The sequence below is a fragment of the Scyliorhinus torazame genome, chromosome 6, assembly GCF_047496885.1.
Source record: "Scyliorhinus torazame isolate Kashiwa2021f chromosome 6, sScyTor2.1, whole genome shotgun sequence".
In the NCBI taxonomy this organism is placed as follows: Eukaryota; Metazoa; Chordata; class Chondrichthyes; order Carcharhiniformes; family Scyliorhinidae; genus Scyliorhinus; species Scyliorhinus torazame.
This window is the reverse complement of record NC_092712.1, coordinates 92,416,811-92,441,068: the sequence shown is the minus strand read 5'-3', so window position 1 is coordinate 92,441,068 and position 24,258 is coordinate 92,416,811. Positions and strand designations below refer to the sequence as shown.

The window sequence follows — 24,258 nt, the reverse complement described above, 5'->3', positions numbered from 1 at the left end:
TCAGAGACCTTTTTCCCAGGGTAGAGGGATCAATTACTAGGTTTAAGGTGCAAGGGGCAAGGTTTAGAGGAGATGTACAAGGCAAGTCGTTTACACAGAGGGTAGTGGGTGCCTGGAACTCGCTGCCGGAGGAGGTGGTGGAAGCAGGGATGATAGTGACGTTTAAGGGGCATCTTGACAAATACATGAATAGGATGGGAATAGAGGGATACGCACCCCGGAAGTGTAGAAGATTTTAGTTTAGACGGTCAGCATGGTCGGCACAGGCTTGGAGGGCCGAAGGCCCTGTTCCTGTGCTGTACTTTTCTTTATTCTTTGTTCTTATTGTCACAAGTAGGCTTCAAAGAAGTTACTGTGAAAAGCCTCTAGTCGCCACATTCCGGCGCCTGTTCGGGGAGGCCGGTATGGGAATTGAACCCGTGCTGCTGGTCTTGTTCTGCATTACAAGCCAGCTCTTTAGCCCACTGTGCTAAACGTCAATTATAAGCACTATGAAGGCATTTTGTGGTTTACACGCATTGGCAGAAATAACATTACTTTAAATCAACTCCTACAAAAAAAAAGTGTCTTTAATAGGATAGAAATTCATACTTCACAAACTGATCAGCTACACCAAGCGCCGAACAAGTCGTCAATCCTATAATATGGCCAAAGCATCAAACTAAACATAAAGCCAGATATTGCTATAATTTGTTAGCCTGTTTCAACATATTGATTTGCAAATTCATCAACTCCTACCACTGATTGGAAAGGCACAGGAATGATTGCGCATGCACACTCAGCCTGCATTGCTGCCACTGGCGCATACGCAACTGATCCTGGCACCTTTCCCTCAGGTACGACTACAGAGCATCAAATCCCATTTCAGATTCCTGATTTATTATTGTGGATAACCTGTTAGGAAAATGAAGGTAGTTTTAAGGGATTTATATTTGTATTGGTAAACATTAGAAAGGTATATTTTTAGATAGGTTTAATTTAATATTTCTGTGCCTGGAAGAGCAAAACCTATAGTTAAGGTTCATGCTGGTTAACGTTGTTTCTGGTGTGGGGTTTGGTTTCACTTCCAACTGGATTCCATTGTGCTTAGAGAGGGCTACAGTGTGAAGAGTAAATAAATTATCAGTGATTACTTAGCAATTGGGGCCTTATAAAGTAGAGTAGCTATTAAGTTTTAGGTTAGCTAATTTGATTGCAGTTGGAGATATTTAGTGAGAGGGAAGGCAGCTCTCACAGCTCTGTTAGAAGCAGTTGGTTTGAGAAGGATGAAGAGGGAACATCTCTCTCAGCCTTGCTAGAACAAAAGCCTTACTATGAAGTAATGGTCGAAAAAACAGATGCAAGAAATCTAAAGTCCAGTTAGTTAAGGAAATTAGATAAATGAAAATACGTTTCCAAGTCCAGAGTTAACGGACAGAGGAAATTGGGAACCAGAACAGATTACTCTTCAGTAAAGTCAGAGTTTAAAAGGCTGTCATCTGAGAGTACCTTTAAGAAATGGGTGTTTAAAAAATGTACCTTTAAGAAAGCTTAAAGGATTACTTAGTGTTGTAGTCTTTGGGGGTTGTATTTGAATTAATGATTGCTAAGATGTTCACTGTATGTTTTAAAAAGGTTAACTTGAGTTCATAGAATAAACTTTGGGGTGTATCATGGAGTTCACCTGACCCACAACTTTTTAAAAAATATATATATTTTTATTAAAGTTTTCAAACACAATTTTTTCCCTTACAAATCAAAAAAAAGGTAACATGATAACTGCAATATAACATTGTTTAACTAACATGGTAAACTAACCAAATAACACAAAGTCATACTCCCCCCCCCCCCCCCGCCCCCTCCAAAAACCCAAACAATGTATCCCCCCTCCCTCCCCCCCCTCCCCCTGGGTTGCTGCTGCTGGCCATCTATCTTCCCTCTAACGTTCCGTTAGGTAGTCGAGGAACGGTTGCCACCTTCTGGTGAACCCTTGAGCCGATCCTCTCAGCGCAAACTTAATCTGCTCTAGTTTTATGAACCCCGCCATATCATTTACCCAGGCCTCCAGTCCGGGGGGTTTCGCTTCCTTCCACGAGTAAAATCCTACGCCGGGCTACTAGGGACGTAAAGGCCACGACATCGGCCTCTTTCGCCTCCTGCACTCCCGGCTCATCCGCTACTCCAAATATAGCTAACCCCCAGCCTGGCGTGACCCGGACCTTCACCACCTTAGAGATCGCTCCCGTCACTCCCCTCCAATACCCCTCCAGTGCCGGACACAACCAAAACATGTGTGTGTGGTTCGCCGGGCGTCCCCCGCACCTCCCACACTTGTCCTCCACTCCGAAGAACCTGCTCAACCTTGCTCCCGCTATGTGTGCTCTATGCAGCACCTTAAATTGGATCAGGCTAAGCCTGGCACACGAGGAAGAGGAATTTACCCTGCTTAGGGCATCAGCCCACAAACCCTCCTCAATCTCCTCCCCGAGCTCTTCTTCCCATTTTCCCTTCAGTTCGCCCACCAACTCCTCCCCTCTTCTCTCATCTCCCGGTATATCTCTGACACTTTGCCCTCCCCGACCCACACCCCCGAAAGCACCCTGTCCTGGATCCCTTGTGTCGTGAGCAGCGGAAAGTCCCTCACCAGTTGTTTCGTGAACGCTCTCACCTGCATATATCTAAAGAAATTTCCCCGGGGCAGCTCATACTTTTCCTCAAGCGCTCCCAAGCTCGCAAACGTCCCGTCTATAAATAAATCTCCCACTCTCTTGATTCCTACCCGGTGCCAACTCTGGAATCCTCCGTCCAGCCTCCCTGGGGCAAACCTATGGTTGTTCCTGATCGGGGACCACACCGAGTCTCCCAGCACACCCCTCTGTCGCCTCCATTGCCCCCAGATACTTAATGTTGCCGCCACCACTGGGTTCGTGGTAAATTTTTTTGGGGAGAACGGTAGTGGCGCCGTCACCAGCGCTTTTAAACTCGTCCCTTTGCAGGACTTCATCTCCAACCTTTTCCACGCCGCTCCCTCTCCCTCTATCATCCATTTACGAATCATCGCCACGTTGGCGGCCCAGTAGTAGTTGCCCAAATTCGGCAATGCCAGTCCCCCTCTATCTCTGCTACGCTGTAGGAACCCCCTCCTTACCCTCGGGGCCTTCCCTGCCCACACGAAGCTCGTGATGCTCCTATCTATTTTTTTAAAGAAGGCCTTAGTGATCAGTATAGGGAGACATTGGAACACAAATAGGAACCTCGGGAGGTCCATCACCTTAATTGCCTGCACTCTGCCCGCCAGTGACAGCGGCTGCATGTCCCACCTTTTGAAATCCTCTTCCATTTGTTCCACCAGCCGTGTCAGATTGAGTCTGTGTAAGGTTCCCCAGCTCCTGGCTATCTGAATCCCCAGGTATCGGAAGTTTCTTTCCACTCTCCTTAGCGGTAGGCCATCTATCCCTCTACTCTGGTCCCCAGGGTGTATCACAAAAAGCTCACTCTTTCCCATGTTCAGCCTATATCCCGAGAAATCTCCAAACTCTCTCAATATCTGCATGACCTCTGTCATCCCCCCCACTGGGTCCGTCACATACAGCAGTAGGTCATCCGCGTAGAGTGACACTCGGTGTTCCTCTCCCCCTCTAATCACCCCTCTCCATTTTCTGGAGTCTCTCAGCGCTATGGCCAGTGGTTCAATTGCCAACGCGAACAGTAATGGGGACAACAGGCATCCCTGTCTTGTTCCCCTGTGTAGTCGAAAATACTCCGACCTTTGCCGACCTGTGACCACACTTGCCGTTGGGGCCCCATAGAGGAGTTTAACCCAGCTGACAAACCCGTCCCCGAACCCGAACCTCCTCAGCACCTCCCATAGATACTCCCACTCCACCCTATCAAATGCCTTCTCTGCATCCATTGCCGCCACTATCTCTGCCTCTCCCTCTGCTGGGGGCATCATTATCACCCCTAATAGCCGTCGCACGTTGACATTTAGTTGTCTCCCCTTTACGAACCCTGTCTGGTCTTCGTGCACCACCCCCGGGACACAATCCTCTATCCTCGTTGCCAGCACCTTTGCTAGCAACTTGGCGTCCACATTTAGCAGTGAGATAGGCCTATAGGACCCGCACTGCAGCGGATCCTTATCCCGCTTCAAGATTAGCGATATCGTCGCCTCCGACATTGTCGGGGGTAGGGTCCCCCCTTCTCTGGCCTCGTTAAAGGTCCTTACCAGCAGCAGGGCCAACAAGTCCACATATTTTCTATAGAATTCCACCGGGAACCCATCTGGTCCCGGGGCCTTCCCTGCCTGCATGTTCCCCAGCCCCTTGGTAACCTCGTCCACCCCAATCGGCGCCCCCAGGCCTTCCACCTCCTGCTCCTCCACCCTCGGGAACCTTAATTGGTCCAAAAACTGCCGCATCTCCTCTTTTCCCTCCGGGGTTTGGGACCTATATAGTCTCTCGTAAAAGGTCTTAAACCCCTCGTTTATCTTCCCTGCTCTCCGCACCGTACCTCCCATTTCATCCCTAATTCCCCCTATCTCCGTCGCCGCTGTCCTCTTTCGCAGCTGATGGGCCAACAGGCGACTCGCCTTTTCCCCATATTCATATCTCATCCCCTGTGCCTTCCTCCACTGTGCCTCCGCCCTCCTTGTGGTCAACAGGTCGAACTCCGTCTGGAGTCGTCGCCTCTCCCTGTATAGTCCTTCATCCGGGGCCTCCGCGTATTCTTTATCTACCCTCAAAATCTCCCCCAGTAGTCTTTCCCTTTCCTTGGCCTCTATTTTCCCCTTGTGGGCCCTGATGGAGATCAGCTCTCCTCTGACCACCGCCTTTAGTGCTTCCCATACTATTCCCACTCGGACCTCCCCGTCGTCATTAGCCTCCAGGTACCTTTCGATACATCCCCGCACCCTTCCGCAGACTCCCTCATCCGCCAGTAATCCCACATCCAGTCGCCAGAGTGAACGCTGCTCCCTCTCCTCTCCTAGTTCCAGGTCCACCCAGTGTGGGGCATGATCTGAAACAGCTATGGCTGAGTACTCAGTTCCTTCCACCCTCGAGATCAGTGACCTTCCCAAAACAAAGAAATCTATCCGGGAGTACACCTTGTGAACATGGGAGAAGGAGGAGAACTCCTTGGCCATCGGCCTAACAAATCGCCACGGATCCACTCCCCCCATTTGGTCCATAAACCCCCTAAGCACCTTGGCCGCTGCCGGCCTTCTTCCGGTCCTAGATCTAGATCTATCTAACCCTGGGTCCAACACGGTGTTGAAGTCCCCCCCCATTATCAGGTTTCCTACCTCCAGGTCTGGGATACGTCCCAGCATCCGCTTCATAAATCCCGCATCAACCCAATTCGGGGCATATACGTTAACCAACACGACCTCCATTCCCTCCAGTCTGCCACTCACCATCACATATCTGCCTCCGCTGTCTGCTACAATGTTCCTAGCTTCGAATGACACCCGTTTCCCCACCAGTATGGCCACCCCTCTGTTCTTTGCATCCAGCCCTGAGTGGAACACCTGTCCCACCCATCCTTTCCTTAACCTAACTTGGTCCGCCACCTTCAGGTGCATCTCCTGAAGCATGGCCACATCTGCCCTCAGTCCTTTCAAGTGCGCGAACACTCGGGCCCTTTTAATCGGCCCATTTAGGCCTCTCACGTTCCACGTGATCAGCCGAACTGGGGGGCTGCCTGCCCCCCTCCCCTGTCGACTAGCCATCACCCTCTCTAGGCCAGTCCCACGTCCCGGTTCCACGCACCCACCCGTTCCCCAGGCGGCGCATTCTCGCCCCGACCACCTTTTCTTTTACCAGTTCCTCTTCGATCTCTGCAGCAGCAACCCAGTTATCCTCCCACCCCCCCCAAATCCCCATCTAGCAGGATTACTCCCCCCATATTGCTTCCGAAAGTCAGCTGACTTCAACTGACCGCGGCTTCTCCCGCTCTCTCCTTGACCCGCCCGTGTGGGGAACTCCCATCTACCTTGCGCCTATCTTCCCGCCATCATCCTTCTGGCGCGGGAACAAGAACAATAAGCCCCGTGTTCTCTAGAGCCGTCCCGCACCTCGTGGCGCAGCTCCCTCTGCCACCCCACTCCCATTCCCCATCCCCCACCTATGTCTCTTCTTCCCCCCCACCAGCGCCCACATTTCTTAGTGTGTCCCCCTCCCCAATTTACATCTCTATATACATCAGCATTGTCGTTTCCCCTCCAACATCAGTCCCTCAGTTCTGATCCAGTTTCTCGTTTTTAATGAAGGTCCATGCTTCTTCCGCCGTTTCGAAGTAGTGATGCCTCTCCTGGTGCGTGACCCACAGTCGCGCCCGCTGCAACATCCCGAACTTCACCTTCTTCTTGTGTAGCACCTCCTTGGCTCGGTTAAAACTCGCCCTCCTTCTCGCCACCTCCGCACTCCAATCCTGGTACACCCGTACCACCGCATTCTCCCATCTACTACTTCGTACCTTTTTGGCCCATCTCAGAACCACCTCTCTGTCATTGAAGCGATGAAATCGCACGATCGTTGCCCTAGGTGGTTCTCCCGCCTTTGGTGTCCTCGTAGGGACCCGATGGGACCCTTCCACTTCCAAGGGGCCCGAGGGGGCCTCAGCTCCCATTAGCGAGCGTAGCATCGTGCTCACGTAAGCCCCGCCGTCCGCTCCTTCCACTCCCTCGGGGAGACCCAGGATCCGAAGGTTCTTTCTTCGTGATTTGTTTTCTAGGACTTCAATCCTTTCAATGCACTTTTTGTGGAGCGCCTCGTGCGTCTGCGTTTTGACCGGCAGGCCCAGGATCTCGTCCTCGTTGTCCATCACCTTCTGCTCCACCACGCGGAGCTCCATCTCCTGGGTCTTTTGTGCCTCCTTAAGCCCCTCAATTGCTTGTAGCATCGGGGCCAGCACCTCCTTCTTAAGCAGCTCCACACACCGTCTCAAAAATTCGTCTTGGTCCGGCCCCCATGTCGCCTGGGCTCTCTCCGCCGCCATCTTGCTCCTTTTTCCTTCTGCCCCTGTCCTCGAGGATTCTTCGCGATCTGGCCGCCGCCGCCGATATTTTTCTTTTTCGTTGGGGGGGGGGAAAACTCCCTGTTGTCTTACCCCACACCGGTTTCGTCCCGAAAAAATTCCCCGTTGGGGCTCTTAAAAGAGCCCGAAGGTCCGTTCTAGCTGGAGCCGCCGAAACGTGCGGCTTAGCTGGTCATCGCCGCAACCGGAAGTCCTGGCCCACAACTTTTAATACATTGTGGTATGGGGAGCACATAGGCCACTCTACAGGTGTGGTACAGCAGAAATGGAAAAGTATTTTTTAAAGCAAAACAATGTTTATTCTATGAACTCAAGTTAACCTTTTTAAAACATACAGTGAACATCTTAGCAACCATTGGTTCAAATACAACCCCCAAAGACTACAACACTAAGTAATCCTTTAAGCTTTCCTTTAAACATCCATAAGACTTAAAAACATAACCGTTAACAGAAGCACATCAGGTTAAAGTCACTATTGAGAGCAGTTATTAGTTTTAAATCACCAAAGGATCGATTTACGATCTTTAGATTAGAGAGAGAGAGACTCATACACCTTCTGGCTGTGACTGCAGCTATCCAGCTCTGAAAACGAAACTAAAACACACCCTGCAGCAAACAGCCTAAAACGGAAGTAAAAGGCTGACAGACAGCCCAGCTCCATCCACACTCTGACATCACTGATAAACACCCATTTCTTAAAGGTACTCTCACATGACAAGGCATTGATTTGTGAGAGGCCATTAAGGTATCTGCAGTGGTGCTAAGGTTTGTGAGAAATTACTACAGTTTGGGAGGCATTATTTTAATAATTGGGGAAATTGGCGCCTCGACCTCGGATTTGTTAAAAGCCTTTATGACAAAAAAACCTGAGGGGAGAGGTGTAAAACTTGAAAGCGAAACATTGATGGAAGCAGCGGAGTGAAATCATGATTTAAAAGCAAGTCTGAAAATGTAACTTTTGAAAGTGTATGTTAATCCATTGTAACTAAAGATGTACTTTTTTTATCTGTATTAATCTTAAAATTAGTGTGTAATTGTTCAGATAATAGGAGAGTAAAGGAGTACTATATCACAATCCAAGTTTTTCATGTTTAATGAATGTTTTTCTTGTTAAAATTAATTAGCAGTTTTGTGATTCTGTTCCTCCATGTTTTCGTTTTTAAAAAGTTTAAAAACTATCTTTTAAACCAGGGTTCTATTCTGGAATCTTCCCGTCCAGTTATAACATCAATTGTAATAAACCTTGCCAATTTTTTTTTTAAAGCATTCATACCTGTCTTGAATCAAGGCGATAACTTGGGAGTATGTTTTTCCAATAATGCTTTCCCCGTTTACTTTGACAATTCGGTCACCTGAGTTGCAGAAAGAAAGAATGCCAACGAAAAATTTGAAGTAATCATGAAAACAGCAGAAGATTTAACAAATTATGCCTTTTTGTCAGATTCAATAACCATTTAGGGTGAGATAATTTCCAATGATCTGAAACAGACTGAAGACTGCATTGTTTATTTTCAAATACAAGGGTCGAATTCATTGTTGAAGTGAATTGCATAATATGGTTTCTAAATTAAGTTTCTTTAAATTGAATCACAATTTGGAGTAGGTTATTTCCAATAGTTACTAATCTTTAAACGGGACAGCACGGTGGCACAGTGGTTAGCACTGCTGCCTAACAATGCCGAGGACTCAGGTTCGAACCCGGCCCTGGTCACTGTGTGTGTGGAGTTTGCGCATTCTCCCTGTGTCTGCGTGGGTCTCATCTCCACAACCCAAAGATGTGCAGGGTAGGTGGATTGGCCACGATAAATTGCCCCTTAAAAAAAAATCTTTAAACAAACAAAAATGTTTAAGAAATCTAACTATTAATTCCAGAGTATTAAATAAGTTTTTGTAAAGATCACATTTATCAAGTCTGCAGTCCTAGTCACCTCCTTTACAGCCAGATGCAGAATCTCCTTTTTAGTCATACAGGAAGCACATACATCTGCCATATATAGAAAAGATCAGAAATTGACAACATTTAATCTTAATCTTTCGTAATAATCGCTTATTGTCACAAGTAGGCTTCAATGAAGTTACTGTGAAAAGCCCCTAGTCGCCACATTCCGGCGCCTGTTCGGTGAGGCCGGGACTGGATTTGAACCCGAGCTGCTGGCCTTGTTCTGCATTGCAAGCCAGCTGTTTAGCCCACTGTGCTAAACCAACCCCTAGAAACTACAACATAGAAACAGGCCATTGCTTGTGCTTTTACTCCTGTGATGTAACTCAAAATACTTACCTAAATCGGCAGTTGGAGTTATTTTTGTTAAAACGACGTCAGTGTCCTCTGCACGTCCATACCAACAGCCATACTAGATCTCAGGTGGGTGCATTGCCACAACTGGTACTGCTCTCAATGACTTTAGCAACAATGGATGGCTGCTAGCCTCTGACTGGCAGCAGCTCTCAGCAGGCAGGATTTCCCTGCGAGGTCCCAGCAGTGGAAGGCCCCATGGTGCCACATGATTCTGTCAAGCCTCCCCATAGAACTGACAAGAGTATCCTTACCAGTTTAACAATAAGTGGGTGACAGTCCAGACAGAATTCTGGCCTTGCAAGCTACAACTTTCACAGTAAATACAGTTTAAAGAATTACAAATTATACCCTGCAACCAATATTGAATAACTTCCAGCCCTATTAAGGAGCCAATCTTTCTGAATGACCTGGAATTAAATGGAATGATCTAAATGAAAAAAAGATTAATTACAGGATCAGAACATGGTTTGGCTGGAAATTTGAGAAGCAATAACAAATTTTAGTTACAGTAAGAGGCTGGCTGTAGAGACGTTCAGTTAGAGAAAATAAATTCTCCATTTGCACACCTTTACACAAATGTCACTAAAATGCAATGATCTGTACAATTAAATGATCGTTACTCATGACTTATACTTGAGTGCAGCTATTTTAACGGAGCATAGAAGTTGCACCTTTTCTACAAAGTATAGCAAAGTTTAAACATTCTGTATAATGTAGGTACAGCTAGGTGCACAAAATGCAGCTATGCAACCTAAGTGCTCTAACTAATAATACAAAGCACAAGGATCTTTCAGTACCTGTACATAATCCAGCTCCATGTGCTGGCCCACCTTCTTTAACCTGTTTTACAAAGATGGTGTCCATTGGTTCCAGTTTGCCTCTGGTTTGTCCTGTAAAATAAAATAGACACTTGTACGTCAACTTAAAAGGCAGAACTTTCACATGGGACTCTGAAACTTTGAAATTAAACCCATTTTTAAAATATCTTTAAAAGTAGAACAAAGAACAAAGAAAATTACAGCACAGGAACAGGCCCTTCAGCCCTCCCAGCCTGCGCCAATCCAGATCCTTTATCTAAACCTGTCTTCTATTTTCCAAGGATCTACTTCCCTCTGTTCCCCGCCCATTCATATATCTGTCTAGATGCATCTTAAATGATGCTATCGTGCCCGCCTCTACCACCTCCGCTGACAAAGCGTTCCAGGCACCCACCACCCTCTGCGTAAAAAACTTTCCACGCTCATTTCCCTTAAACTTTCCCCCTCTCACCTTGAAATCGTGACCCCTTGTAATTGACACCCCCATTGGATGTCAATAAAGTTGTTAACGCCATTCATCAAAATTATAGGAGTCAATCTGCATCAACTCAAACACAACAATCTAAGCCACCCAAGCATTGATTATCAGCTGTGCTCTCAACTGCTATGTAGCCAAAGAAGGATGTCATAGATTATAGTTTAATACAGCACTTAAAAATAACAAAATTATTCCATTGAAACACAGATATGTCTACCTGGACTAAATATTGAGTTGTACGCTATAGAAATAATTTAAAAATATTAAAATATACTTTGCAACACACTGTAAATACTCCAATGTAGAATTCACAACAAATGCCTATTGCTTAATATCTATCTGCTACAATTGCCTATTGAAAGGAGTTTAACAATAAACGTATTTGAAGAACAAGATTATGGGGATCAATCTGATGATTTTGAGGAACAACCAATAGGAGAGAATTCAAGGAGCAAAGTGGTAGTACCTGAAATATAGTTGCAGGTGAACACCAACTGGAAGTGTCAGGTTTGGGACCTTGTAGGAGTAAAAACTATCAGCAGCGAGTTTTTAAAAAAATGAAGGAAGCAGCAGTAGGGAGTTTACCAGATTTTTAAATTCAGGGTTTTGTGGAAAAGGGCATTTAACTTCTTAAACTCAGCAAACAGGCTGAGCAAGACTGAGTATATGCAACAGAAGACGAACGGCAATGCAAACAAAGAAGAAAATGTGCATTTTGCTGCTAAACGTTACATTACCTCACACAGGGGCATTACCAAAAACACAGGAAAATCCCAAAGAAATTAACATACCAGAATGCCCATGGAATTGCTCAGTGATTCAGAGTATTTACTGTTTGTAACACAGGAGTGTTGATATCATATGACAGTTAACATCTAACCCAGTCATTTATAGTCTGAATTAATCATGGATACGGAATTGTCTGAAGGACAGGAAATAGTAGTGGTGAATGGTTATTACTTGAACTGGAGGAAGGTTTATAGTAGAGTTCCCCAAGGGTCAGTTTTAGGACCCCTGCTTTTCCTGATATATATTAATGAACCAAATCTTGGCATAGAGGGCAAATTTCAAAAATTACAGGTGACACATAACTTGGAAATATTCTGAACCGAGATGAGGATAGGTATTAAGCTTCAAAAGGACAGAGGTTGATGGAGTGTGTGGACAATTGGCTAATTAAATTTAATGCAAGTGTCAAATGATTCATTTGGTAGGAAGAATGAAGAGAGACAATATTCAACAACTGCCGCACAGAGGAACTGGTTTAGCACAGTGGGCTAAACAGCTGGCTTGTAATGCAGAACAAGGCCAACAGTGCGGGTTCAATTCACGTACCGGCCTCTCCGAACAGGCGACGGAATGTGGCGACTAGGGCCTTTTCACGGTAACTTCATTGAAGCCTACTTGTGACAATAAGCGATTATTATTATTATTTTAAAGAGATTGCAGGAACAGAAGAACCAGAGGGTGTTTAAATCATTGAAGGTGACTGGGCAGGTTGAGAGAGCAGTTAAAGTGTACTGGATCCCGGGCTTTTTAAATAGGGCATTGAGTACAACAGCAAGGAATTTTGATAAGCCTGTATAAAACACTGGTCTGGCCTCAACTGGAATATTGTGTCCAAAGCTGGGCGCCAGCCTAGAAAGGATGTGAGGGTGCAGAGAAGATTCACAAAAATGAAGCTCCTCATCCCTGGATAATACACATATTGGAGAAGCTGGGATTGTTTTCCTTGGAGAAGGTTGACAGGATCTGACAGAGGTATTCAAAATCATGAAGGGACGGACAAAGGAGATAGGGAGAAACTCTTCCCATTGGTGGAAGGATTCAGAACCAGCGGGCACAGATTTAAGGCAATTGATGAAAGCATCAATGGTTAGGATATGGAACGCACACAATCTAACAATGTGGTTGAGGCTGATTCAATTGAGGCATTTAAAAGGGCCATTATCTGGAAATGAAAAATTTGCAAGGCTAAGGGCAGAAATCAGGCGAGTGGCACTAGGCAAATTGTTCTTGCAGAGAATCAGTATGGACATGGCAGCCCAAATGGTCTCCTGCTATGTAATAACCATCCAATGAATCTAGTTAAATTCCATTCTTCAAATGCATTCTGGAACTTATAGTACAGAGAAAGTGGGAGAGAAAAGGTGAGAATGGAGGAAGGGTGGCAAAGAGGCTGGTTCAAATTAGTTAAGTGCAATTCAGTAGGGGGAAGGAATGGTTGTAATGAGGTGATCATCTGTGATCGTCAATGTTGAGGCGAGTCAAGCGTTGTGAGGGTCAGAGATGTAGAGAAGTGTGGCCTCGGGGCGAATTGGGAAGACATTCATTGAAGGCAACACTTCCTCATAAAGCCCATCCTCAATGCTGCCAGCAGCCATAAGCAGCTCACAGCCACAAAACAAACAGGTTAGGTGGTTTGGTCATGATTAACTGCCTCTTACTGACCAAAACAGGTTAAGTGGTGTAATGGCGAGTGGGCCTAGGTAGAGTGCTCTTTCAGACCCAATGGGCCCGCAGATATGCCTATCCGGGGGAGAGCTAATCCGCTTCCACTCTCCGTACAGCGTTTCTGCCAAAATTCCCCAAAGTTCCTTCAAGCAGGAACCACCTGGTGTGCGACCACTCACTCCATGGCTGCCATCAGAAGTCTACAGACTCCAATATTAATATGAAGGTGATTTCAAAGATAGGTGAAGGAGGAATTGCCCGGGAAAAGTTCAGAGGAATCTGTGATCGCAACCCGATTAAAACAATAAATTGTGACTTCCGGATTTTGTGCATTCAGGCTGCACAGGGGACATTATTCACACCAACATAATTTGATTTCAACTCTTTGTAGACATGTATATTGAAGACGATAGAAGGTGGTTTGGACAAATGCACAAAGCAGGGGTAACACGCAGATCTTATGATGCTTCCCTGCAATTTCAGGTAGGGTGCAGTCAGTAGCTGGGAGGTGCACACACTTACCCAGCAACAGGAAAAATAAATTGTGGTTGGAGGAAATGAAGTCTCAGATACAGCATGGAACACGATTATAATCGGGCCGGAAAAGGGAGTGCATATTCTGATTCACTTACATCCGTGATTAAATTCCTCATCCTTTTACATCCTGGCTTGCCAAGAATTCTCCAGCACATCACTCCTCACACCCACTCAAATTTCATCAGCAGCCCCCCTGGTGAAGCCAGCCTTCACTTTCTATGCATTTCATCATTTCCCCCATGCTATTTCAATGACTAAACAATGAGAAGACAGAATATGCCAATTATCAAGATAGTGACTTTGCCAGAACCAATGTATGCTCTTTCTTTTCGTTTCCAAGGCCCTCTCCCATGGATTGTCTTTATCCATGGAGCTTAAAGCACAACTTACAGATAAGTCCATTCGGCGATTGACAAAGCTGAGCAGACTTTGGCTGTTAACCTGCCTGCCTCCTTAACAGTGGCACAAACTTTATTCAAGGCTTTAGTGTCACTGACAGTCCCCAAGTTGGTCTGTAGCAGAGATGTGCACTAGCCCAGGAGAGGGGTAACCGGTAAGGACTCGTGAGGAGGCAGGAGACAATGCCTGAATGAAATGGAGAACCAGTTAATAGCGAATGAGGTTCACGGGATAAGTTCTGCTAAGACTTTTTCAGGTTTACATATAGATCAAGAGTCAAGCTCTGATGTAGCTTACCTGACTTGAAGGTTGTTAGTTCTATCTTGTTAAACAGGGATCTGCCTGGTAGTGGCAATTATGTCAGCCAGCTAAAGTAGTTAGTTCAATTTGTGTTAATTATTACGCTAGGAGGCAACCCCGAGTGAGTTGCAAATTAGATTCACGTGGGAATTCAGTGCACGGGGAATAGAGGTGCTTTAAGTAAAGTTTATTGCAACTCGTAAGTGTGTCAACTATTAGTCAGATTTATCAGTAATAGTTAAGGTTTATCAATATTGGTACAGTTTATTAAGTTAAGGCCAAGTAAAATTAATATAAGTAAACCAAAGTAAAATAATGACATGGCAGGGCAGCTCAGTCACATTGACTTTGTGTCCTGCAGTTATGTGGGAAGTAGTGGACACTACTAGCGACCGAGACAACCACATGTGCAGCAAGTGTCACCATCTGCAGGAACTCGAGCTCCGGCTTTTGGTGCTCAAGCGGCAGCCGGAGTCACTGTACCCCATTCCACGAGGCTAAGAGCTTCATGGGCAGCGCATTCATATGGCCACACCACATGCTAGGAGCATGGAGGCAAAAAGGGAATGGGTGACCATCAGGCAGTCCAAGAGAAACATGCAGGAAGTACAGGTGCCCCCTGAACTCCCACTCGCTAATCAGTTTTCCATTTTGGGTGCTGGAGAGGTCGGTTCCTCAGAGAAGTGCAGTCAGAGCCAGGTTAGTGGCACCACAAGTGGCTTAGCTGCACAGAGGGAGGAGGGAACAGAGGGGAAGAACAGTAACGATGGACGATCAGTTAGAGGAATAGGCAGGAGATTCTATGATAACAGATGTGATTTCAGGGTGGTATTTTGCCTCCCTTGTCGAGGTTCATGGATATCACCAAATGGCTAAAGAGCATTCTGGAGGCTGAGGGTGCACAGCCAGTCACCATGGTCCACATTGGTACCAATGATACAGATAGAAATAGGGTTGCGGTCCTACAGGCTGAGATTATGGGAGTTCGTAAAGAGATGTGCGAGCAGGACCTCAAAATGTAGTGATCCCTGAATTACTCCCAAATGCAACATATGAACGCGTGGCTGGAGAAGTGTTGCAGGAGGGAGGACTTCACATTTCTGGGGCATTGGGAATGGTTCGGAGAGGTGGATCTGTGCAAAACTGGTCGACACCTGTACTGGATCAGGAAAAATATCCATGCAGAAGACCATAGGAAATAGGAATAGGCCAATCAGCCCCTTGAGCCTGTTCTGTTATTTAATAAGATCATGGCTAATCTAACACTCACTAAGTCCACTTTGCGGTCTTCTCTCCAAAACCTTAATTCCCCTACTGATTAAAAACCTTTAGATCGCAGCCATGAAAATATTCCAAGGACTCGACTTCCATAGCTTCCTGGGATAAAAAAATTCCAAACATTCACCACTCAGCAAACATATTCGCTGGTGTTGTTGGGGAGAGTTAAAATAGATTGGCGGGGAATGGGAATCTGAGGACAGACTCAGATCGGACAAATTCAAAGCAGGTCTCAGAAAATTAGCGAGTGACTGCAAGACAGAAGAAGCAAAGGTTAAAATGGTACAGCACAAGAATTTGACTATGTTAAAAGGTATATATTTAAATACAAGGAGGAGAGCAAACAAAGCGGAGGACAGAGATAGACATATAACAACATCCCGCGGGAAGTTGATTTTTAAAGAGGAGCAAAAGTGACAGCTCAACACTCCTGGATATAGGGTGTTCAGACAGGATGGAGAGGGAAGCTGAAAAAGGTAGCATTATTGGTTGAAGAATGAATTATAGCTGTGAGGAGGGGTGGTATACTAAATTAATCATCAAATGAAGCCATATTGGTCGAGATTAGAAATTTTAAAAAGAGCAGCGACACTACTAGGGAATGCCTTACAGACCCCAAAATAATAAGACTGAAGAGCAAATACGTAGGGAAACCTACGCAGACACAGAATATGCATACTCCAATCACCCAAAGCCAGAATCGAACTGCTGTGAGGCAGCAGTGCTAACCGCTGTGCCACCATGCCATCGAGTGTTGACCATGGATGGTTTGGATTTGCCTTGTTTCTTTCTTGTTCGTGGTAGTTCTCCCAGTGTTTGTGTGGGTTTCCTCTGGGAGATCCAGTTTCCTCTCACGGTCCAAAGATAGGTGGATTGGCTATTCTAAATTGCCCCGCAGTGTCCAATGGTTAGGTGGGTTACAGAGATAGGGTGGGTCCGTGGGTCGATGCCGACTCAGTGCTCTTCTGTACTGAGGGATTTTATGATTCTATGAATGTTAACTGCTTTTGGATCGGATAATGTTTTAATTCAATGCAGGAGATTGGCATATGTCAGCCAATTCACAGATTTCATGCTAGCAAGTCCAGTTCTCACTATGGTCTTTTATGTGGAGATGAGAACTAGTTTTGCACCGTAAATGTAATCACGGAGGAAGTAGTTACCTGGACACTTCCGGATTCCAGCAGTCAGTCACACCCTTAGGCAAAGGTCAGGAGGGTGTGACTATGAGTGAGGCAGGTGTGGGAATCCAGGAGGTGGCAATGAACGAGCCTCAGCATTTTGCCTTTGTGGGAAAGAGCAGGAACTACCGGGATGGTGAGAAAACAGACCCAGCACCATGGTATAGGAGGCCGTTCAAGTTGTGGGAGCAAACAAAGTAGGAATAGCATAGTTAGTCAGTAGTCTTCCAACACTACACTATTTTTTAATGAATATGTGCAGCAATGCGTCTGTTATCTCTTCTCTCGATGCTTTTAAAATTCATGGACCAGGGTTTTATCCTCTTTTAGTTTGATTAGTTTATTTAATAAAACCTCTTTCTGACTTGAAATGCACTTCTCAATATTCTTACAATTCAATAGCAAGGCCACCTGTTCTAACTCCGAGGACAATAGTGGTTAGCACTACTGCCTCAGTGCCAGGGACCCAGGTTTAATTCCAGCCTTGCGGTGACTGTCTCTATGGAGTTTGTATGTTGTTATGGGCCAGAGTTTAGAAAACTCCAAAGTATGTCATGGAGTTTACCTGACCTGCAACTGTTTATTAATTTTGGTTATGAGGCGTCTCTCTTACATACATGTATTTTTTTTTCAAGTTATCAAGTAATCTGGAAACAGTTTTTAAAATGCAGAGAGACAGGACAAGACTTCTCTGTCTGAATTTAGCAGCCAAATGTGAAAACGAAAGTAAAACTCAGAGCCACAGCCCAGCTCCACCCACACAATGACATCACTGAAGCCATGTGATAAGGCAAAACATTTCTTAAAGGGACACTCCCATGACAACGTTCTCCCAGTGCCTGTGTGTGAATTGCCTTCGGGTGCTCCTGTTTCCTCCCACTGTCCAAAGATGTGCAGGTTAGGTGGATTGGCCATGATCAATGTGCAGGGTTATGGGGCTAGAGCAGGGAAGTGGGCCTAGGTAGAGTGCTCTTTCAGAGAGCCAGTGCAGACTCGATGGGTCAAATGTCCGCCTTCTGCACTGTAGGGATTCTATATATTTCTCTCATTTCTCTATTGATCCTGTGGTATTACCCTGTCCATCCTTTAATTCCCATTCATTCAATTTTTATTACTGCCATTGGCATCCTAAGAAAGATGACGGATGTGCAGCAAATCAAATCTGTTGGGGAATGGGGTAGCTTCATTCATTTTATGGTGGCTGGAAACCAGCGAGAAGCAGGTTTTGCCACAAGTGCCATATATGAAGTGGTCATCAGGTGTCATTGTGGGTTGTTACCTTTAGTGTTGGTGATTTTTGCCAAGCCACAGTAGCCACTGATTGTCATGGTGGCAAACAGAGGCTCCAATGGTGGTGCAACTATTTTCCTCTGTTGTCTGCTCGTGTTACCCAGGTATGAAAACAGGTTTTTTGGGTCTTCATGTCACGCTTGCAAGCAGTTTTGAAGCGGAGCTTTGGACATCTGACCGATCTTTGGGCTCTGGCTACCTTACCATACAATTGTTTATTGTGGAGGCATTGGTGGTGATCTTTCAGGAATCACTGGAGGCAGGGAGGGTCCCAGAGGATAGGAAAATGGCCAATGTAACATCCCTGTTTAAGAAAGGAGGAGGGCAGAAGATGGGAAATTATAGGCCGGTTGGTCTGACTTCCATTGTTGGTAAGATTTGAAAGTCCGTTGTTAAGGATGAGACTGCAGGGTACTGGCAAAATAGGACCGAGTCCACACGGATTAGCCAAGGGGAGGTCATGCCTGACAAATCCGTTAGACTTCACTGAGGTAATGAGGAAGTTAGACAAAGGAGAACCAGTGTACGTGATCTATTTGGATTTCCAGAAGGCCTTTGACATGGTGCCATACAGGAGGCTGCTAAATAAGATAAGAGCCCATGGTGTTAGCAGCAAGATACTGACATGGATAGAGGATTGGCCGAAGGCAGAGAGTGGGGATAAAGGGGTCCTTTTCCGGATGCCAGCTGGTGACTAGTGGTGTTCCGCAGGGGTCAGTGTTGGGACCGCAGCTACTCACAATATACATGAATGATCTGGAAGAAGGAACTGAGGGCATTGTTGATAAGTTCACAGATGATACAAATATATGTGGAGGGACAGGTTGTGTTGAGAAAGCAGAGGCAGTGAGGTTGTGCAATTTATTAGGAAGAATATTGGCATAGACTATTTTCTAAATGGGGAAAGGCTTCAGAAATCAGAAGCACAAAGGGACTTAAGAGAATCCTGAACTAGGACTCGTAAGGTTAACATGCAGGTTCAGTTGGCAGTTAGGAAGGCAAATGCAATGTTAGCATTCATTTCGTGAGGGCTAGAATGCAAGAGCAGGGATGTACTGTTGAACCTTCATAAGGCTCTGATCAGACCCCATTTAGAGTATTGTGAGCAGTTTGGGGCCCCATTTTTAAGGATGTGCTGGCCTTGGAGAGGGTCCAGTGGAGGTTCACAAGAATGATCCCCGGAACAAAGAACTTGTCAAATGAGGAGCGGCTGAGGACTCTGGGTCTGTACTCAGAGTTTAGAAGGATGAATGGGATGGAGTGGGCGGGGGGGGGGGAATCTCATTGAAACTTACAGAATACTGTGAGGCCTAGATAGAGTCAACGTGGAACGGATATTTCCACTAATAGGAGAAATTAGAACTCGGGGGGGCATAGCCTCAGACTGATTGATTGATTGATTGAATGATTGATATTTATTGTCACATGCACCGAAGTACAGTGAAAAGTATTTTTCTGAGGCCAAGGGAACGTATACAATACGTACATAGTAGATAAAAGTAGTACATTGACAGTGGTGCATCAACAAATAGCGATTGGTTACAGTGTGGAACAAGGCCAAACAAGAGCAGCATAGGACATCGTGAATAGCGTTCTTACAGGGAACAGATCAGTCCAAGGGAGAGTCGTTGAGGAGTCTACGTGGGAAGAAGCTGTTCGTATATCTGGATGTGCGGGTCTTCAGACTTCTGATGGAAGGGTCTGGAACAGGGCAAAGCCTGGGTGTGAGTGGTCTCTGACAATGCTGTCTGCCTTTCTGGGGCAGCGGGAGGTGTATACAGAATCAATGGGAGGATGGCAAGCTTGTGTGATGCGTTGGGCTGAGTTCACCACACTCTGCAGTTTCTTACGATCTTGGGCTGAGCAGTTGCCATACCAAGCTCTAATGCAGCCGGATAGGATGCTCTCTATGGCAGATCTGCAGAAGTTTTTGAGAGTCGATGCAGACATGTCGAATTTCTTTAGCTTCCGTAGTAAGTAGAGAATTTGTTGGGCTTTCTTGACTGTTGCATCAACGTGAGTGGACCAGGACAGACTGTTGGTGATGGTAACCCCCAGGAACATAAAGCTACCGACCATCTCTACTTCGGAGGTATTGATGTAGACGGGGACGGGGTGGGGGGGTTGTGCTGCGCTTCCTGAAGTCGATGATCAGTTCCTTGGTCTTTCCAGCATTTAGAGGGAGGTTGTTTTCGGTACACCATGCAACCAAGTGACCTATCTCCCTACTCTCTCTTTTAAAGCAGAAATGAGGAGGAATTTCTTTAGCCAGAGGATGGTGAATCTCTGGAACTCATTGTCACAGAAGGCTGTTGAGGCCAAGTCACCAAGTGTCTTTAAGACAGAGATAGATAGGTTCTTGATTAATAAGGGGATCAGGGTTATGGGGAGAAGACAGTTGATGAGAAACATATCAGCCATGATTGAATGGTGGAGCAGACTCGATGGGCCGAATGGCCTAATTTATGGTCTTCTAAATAGAAAATCCTCGGATAAGCAATCACCTTCATCCTGCGAACGTGCCTGAAACAGCAAGTCACCTCTGCCTGATGAATGTCATTATACTCAGTTGTCCCTTGAAGAGCACTGGCTCATTTGTGGTTTGCACCTTCAATGAGCTGCCCAGAATGCACTGCAAAAAGCAAAGATGAAAGTTGTTGAGCTTCCTTTCTTGGATAACTGTGAGCCATTCATGTTTTACAGCCATACAAGGTGCTGAGAACACAGGGCTCACACACCAGCATTTTGGTGCTAAGAGTCAGCTTGATGTATTCCATGCATGATTCAGGAGTCAGCTAAAGATGGTAGCTGCTTTTCCTTTACACGTATCAAGTTCTGTACCAAGAGTCAAAATACCGGGTGGCACTGCTGCCTCAGCCCCGAATTTGTGTGGACTTTGCACATTCTCCCCGTGTCTGCGTGGGTCTCACCCCCACAACCCCAAAAAGATGTGCAGGGTGGGTGAATTGGCCACGATAAATTGCCCCTTAATTGGAAAACAAAAAAATAAGAATGCCAGTCTTTGTGGACCCACTGTTGCAGTATTTGCTGACAACATCCAGTGGGATGTTATTCAGTGTTATAAAGGGTGAAGATGTGACACCCTGTCCCAGAACCCCGGTTTCCTGATGCTTTAAGCGAGAATATGTTATACGTATGAGAGACGATCAAGTCTTTGTAGCTGAATTTCTGAGCAACCAACTAGAGGAGTTATCAAGTTTTGCTGTATTTTTGTCTTCACTTTCAGTCTGGAACAGATTGTAGAGCTTGTGGTCTCACCTATTATGCAGGTAAACGTCCATAACTACATTTGGTCTGAAACTAGCATTTTAAATTTAAATACAATTACAAATGTATGAAGACAAAGTTGGCTGAAGTAGACTAGGAAAATAAGGTAGGTAAGATGATAGATAAGCAGTGGCAAACATTTAAGGAGATATTTAATAATTCTCAACAAAGATATATTTCATTGAAGGAAGACATTAGGAAAAGGATGGTCCATCCTTTAAGTAAAGAAATTAAAATGGTATCAAATTGAAAGAAAGATGCACAATGCGGCAAAGATAATTTGTAGACCAGAAGATTTGGGAAGCAACAAAGGATGGCCAAAAAACTAATGAAGAGGAAGAAATCAAACTGAGTGTAAACTAGCAAGAAATATAGCTCTAAAAAAATTACTTGGAAAAACAAAAGGCCGACATGTCCCCTGAATCTGATGGCTTGCATCCTAGTGTCTTAAAAGAAATGTCTGCAGAAATAGTGGATGCTTTGGTTATAATCTTCCAAAATTCCCTAAATTATAGAAAGCTCTCAGCATATTGGAAAAACTGCACCTCAAAAAAGGAGGAAAACAGAATGCAGGAAACTATAAGCCAGTTGGCCCAACAGTTATCATCGGGAAAATGCTGGAATCCATTGTTCAGGAATACACCATCAAAAAAGTCAACACATTTTATGAAAGGTAAATAGCATTTGAAAAATTTATTAGGTTTCTTTGGAGATGCAACAAGCAGGATGGCTGAAGGGAAACCAGTGGATAGAGTGTATTTGGATTTCCAGAAGGCATTTGATAACGATCCCCATAAAAGTTTACTACGCAGGAAAACAGCTCATGTTCTTGTGGGGAATACATTCATGTGGATAGAGGTTAACTAACCTTGTCGGGATAAATAGATCATTTTCAGATTGGCAAATTATTTACAATCTATATCATGACAAGAGTGTATTGCAGCCAAATTTGGTGGTGATATAAAAGGTCCCAAAGTCTACAAACAGGTATTGATTGTTATGTTAAGCAGGTGAGTTACAATTTGGCTGAGAGGGTGTTTTTACTCACGGGAGAATCTAAAACTCGGGGCCGTAATTTAAAAATATGTGGTCTCCCATTTAAGACAGGGATGAGGAAGAAGTTCTTCTCAGTGTCTTTGAAAGTACAGTACGAAGTCTTACAACACCAGGTTAAAGTCCAACAGGTTTGTTTCGATGTCACTAGCTTTCGGAGCGCTGCTCCTTCCTCAGGTGCTCCAACCTGGTGTTGTAAGACTTCGTACTGTGCTCACCCCAGTCCAACGCCGGCATCTCCACATCATCTTTAAAAGTAGGAATTTTCTACCCCAGAGATCAGTGGAGGCTGGTCATTGAATGTATTCAAGGCTGAGACAAATTTTTGATCCACAAGGGAGTCAAAGGTTAAGAGGGCAGGCAGGAAAGTGGAGTTGAGGTGAGAATCAGCTCAGCTAAGATCGTATTGATAGACAGAGCAGGTTCACAAAGCCCAATGGCTTATTCCTGCTCCTATTTGTAATATTCTTAAATGCTAACAACTATTTCATGGACAAAGTGCTCCTTAGATTAGTTATGCAAGTGGGACGACAAATAGTAGACCAGAAACTACACTGGCAAAAGGTAAATTATCACACCTTAGATGAAAAAACTTGCAACGTAAATATATACAATGAATGGAACTGGATGATCTTAGAGAAGAACGTAACAGGTTCAACACTTCCATGTCTAAACAAGGTGGTTTGGCTTGATGATTTAGATTAAAATCCTTGGATTTTCAGTAAACACTGCAGATACATTATAATGAGGGGTTATGGAATTTATTTTTCAAGGGAAGAAAGTTTGTGTTTCTTCCCTTACCATCAGTATCGATATTTGCAGTCTTCAGACAGATACAGATACATAGTGAATCTTATTCAATTACAACCTACATCAGAACAATGGGCTTTTAATAGGTATACCTTCTCTTGGATAGTATAACTCCAAGGTATAAGCATCTTCATGCTTGTTGTATAATTTACTCAACATTATTGAGTCATTGTTTAGTCACACCCCAAACTCATGCTCTCACCAGACAAAAGAAATAAACTGTGCATCAACCATATCCCAAGATTAAATTCGAACAGCAGTCAAGTGAGTGAGTTAATACTGTATCGATCGAACATAAGCAGGTTAGCGTTTAAGCTTAGTAGGGCAAACTCAGAAAATAATTCAAATTCAACAAGTTACTGCAGTTCCACAAGCAACTCCTGTAGAGGAAACATTGTTTCAAAAGCATTTAGTTAATCTTTGTTATAGACAACCAAATCCATATGTATTATCTTTATTAAGGCAGAATGTGATGTAAATAATTTTTAATTAAAGAGGTTTACTACACCACTGCAGTGGTCAATTCTAAACTGCAATTTTGAATGATTCCGTCATGAAGAAGCAACATGTGAATCTCCTGTGTTGTCGCAGAAGATTTGTTTCTGTCATTTACATATCAAATTATCCACATGCTTGTAAATTAGCACAAATGCATTTTTTTTCTCAAGCACAAGAGAAGAATCAAAACAATTACCCCGTAGCATGAACATGCACTGAGAAGACTGTGGCTCATAACAGGTTTCTCTGTGTGAGGCAAGTGCAATTTAGAAAAGGGAGAAATACATTACTGCCACTATGAGATTATCTTACAAATCAGGGAACAAGATTATAAAAAAATTATGTATACACGCACAATGATCAAGCCTCAGCTAATCGGTGTACAGGAAAATCACCTTTAATCTACAAGGAATTGATGCTGTTAGTGGATCTAACCAGTACAAGCCAAACCAAACTAGATTGCTGCCTGAAAGTGGAGGATAAATAATCCCAAAAGGGCAGTTCATTTCTCTCTTCCATGCAGTACTTGCATATCCTTGAGCAAAATAAATAACCTCTGTG

At 44.8% G+C, this 24,258-nt stretch overlaps 1 protein-coding gene across 10 annotated transcripts in view; it reads right to left on the bottom strand.

Annotated features, from left to right (window-relative positions):
• The window catches only part of arhgap21a (Rho GTPase activating protein 21a), a 312,775-nt gene that overhangs the window by 135,308 nt on the left and 153,209 nt on the right, over nt 1–24,258 (bottom strand). For 9 of the 10 annotated variants that reach the window (XR_011947721.1, XM_072508463.1, XM_072508459.1 and 6 more), the window contains 2 exons: nt 10,111–10,203; nt 8,291–8,369 (listed from right to left, as the gene is read on the bottom strand). Coding sequence is in view for 9 of the 10 variants with exons in the window: in XM_072508463.1 (XP_072364564.1) it covers nt 8,291–8,369; nt 10,111–10,203 (172 nt within the window). In the remaining variant the exon portion in view is untranslated. The remainder of the gene's footprint in view (nt 1–8,290; nt 8,370–10,110; nt 10,204–24,258) is intronic. The other variant, XM_072508461.1, reaches the window with a different exon arrangement.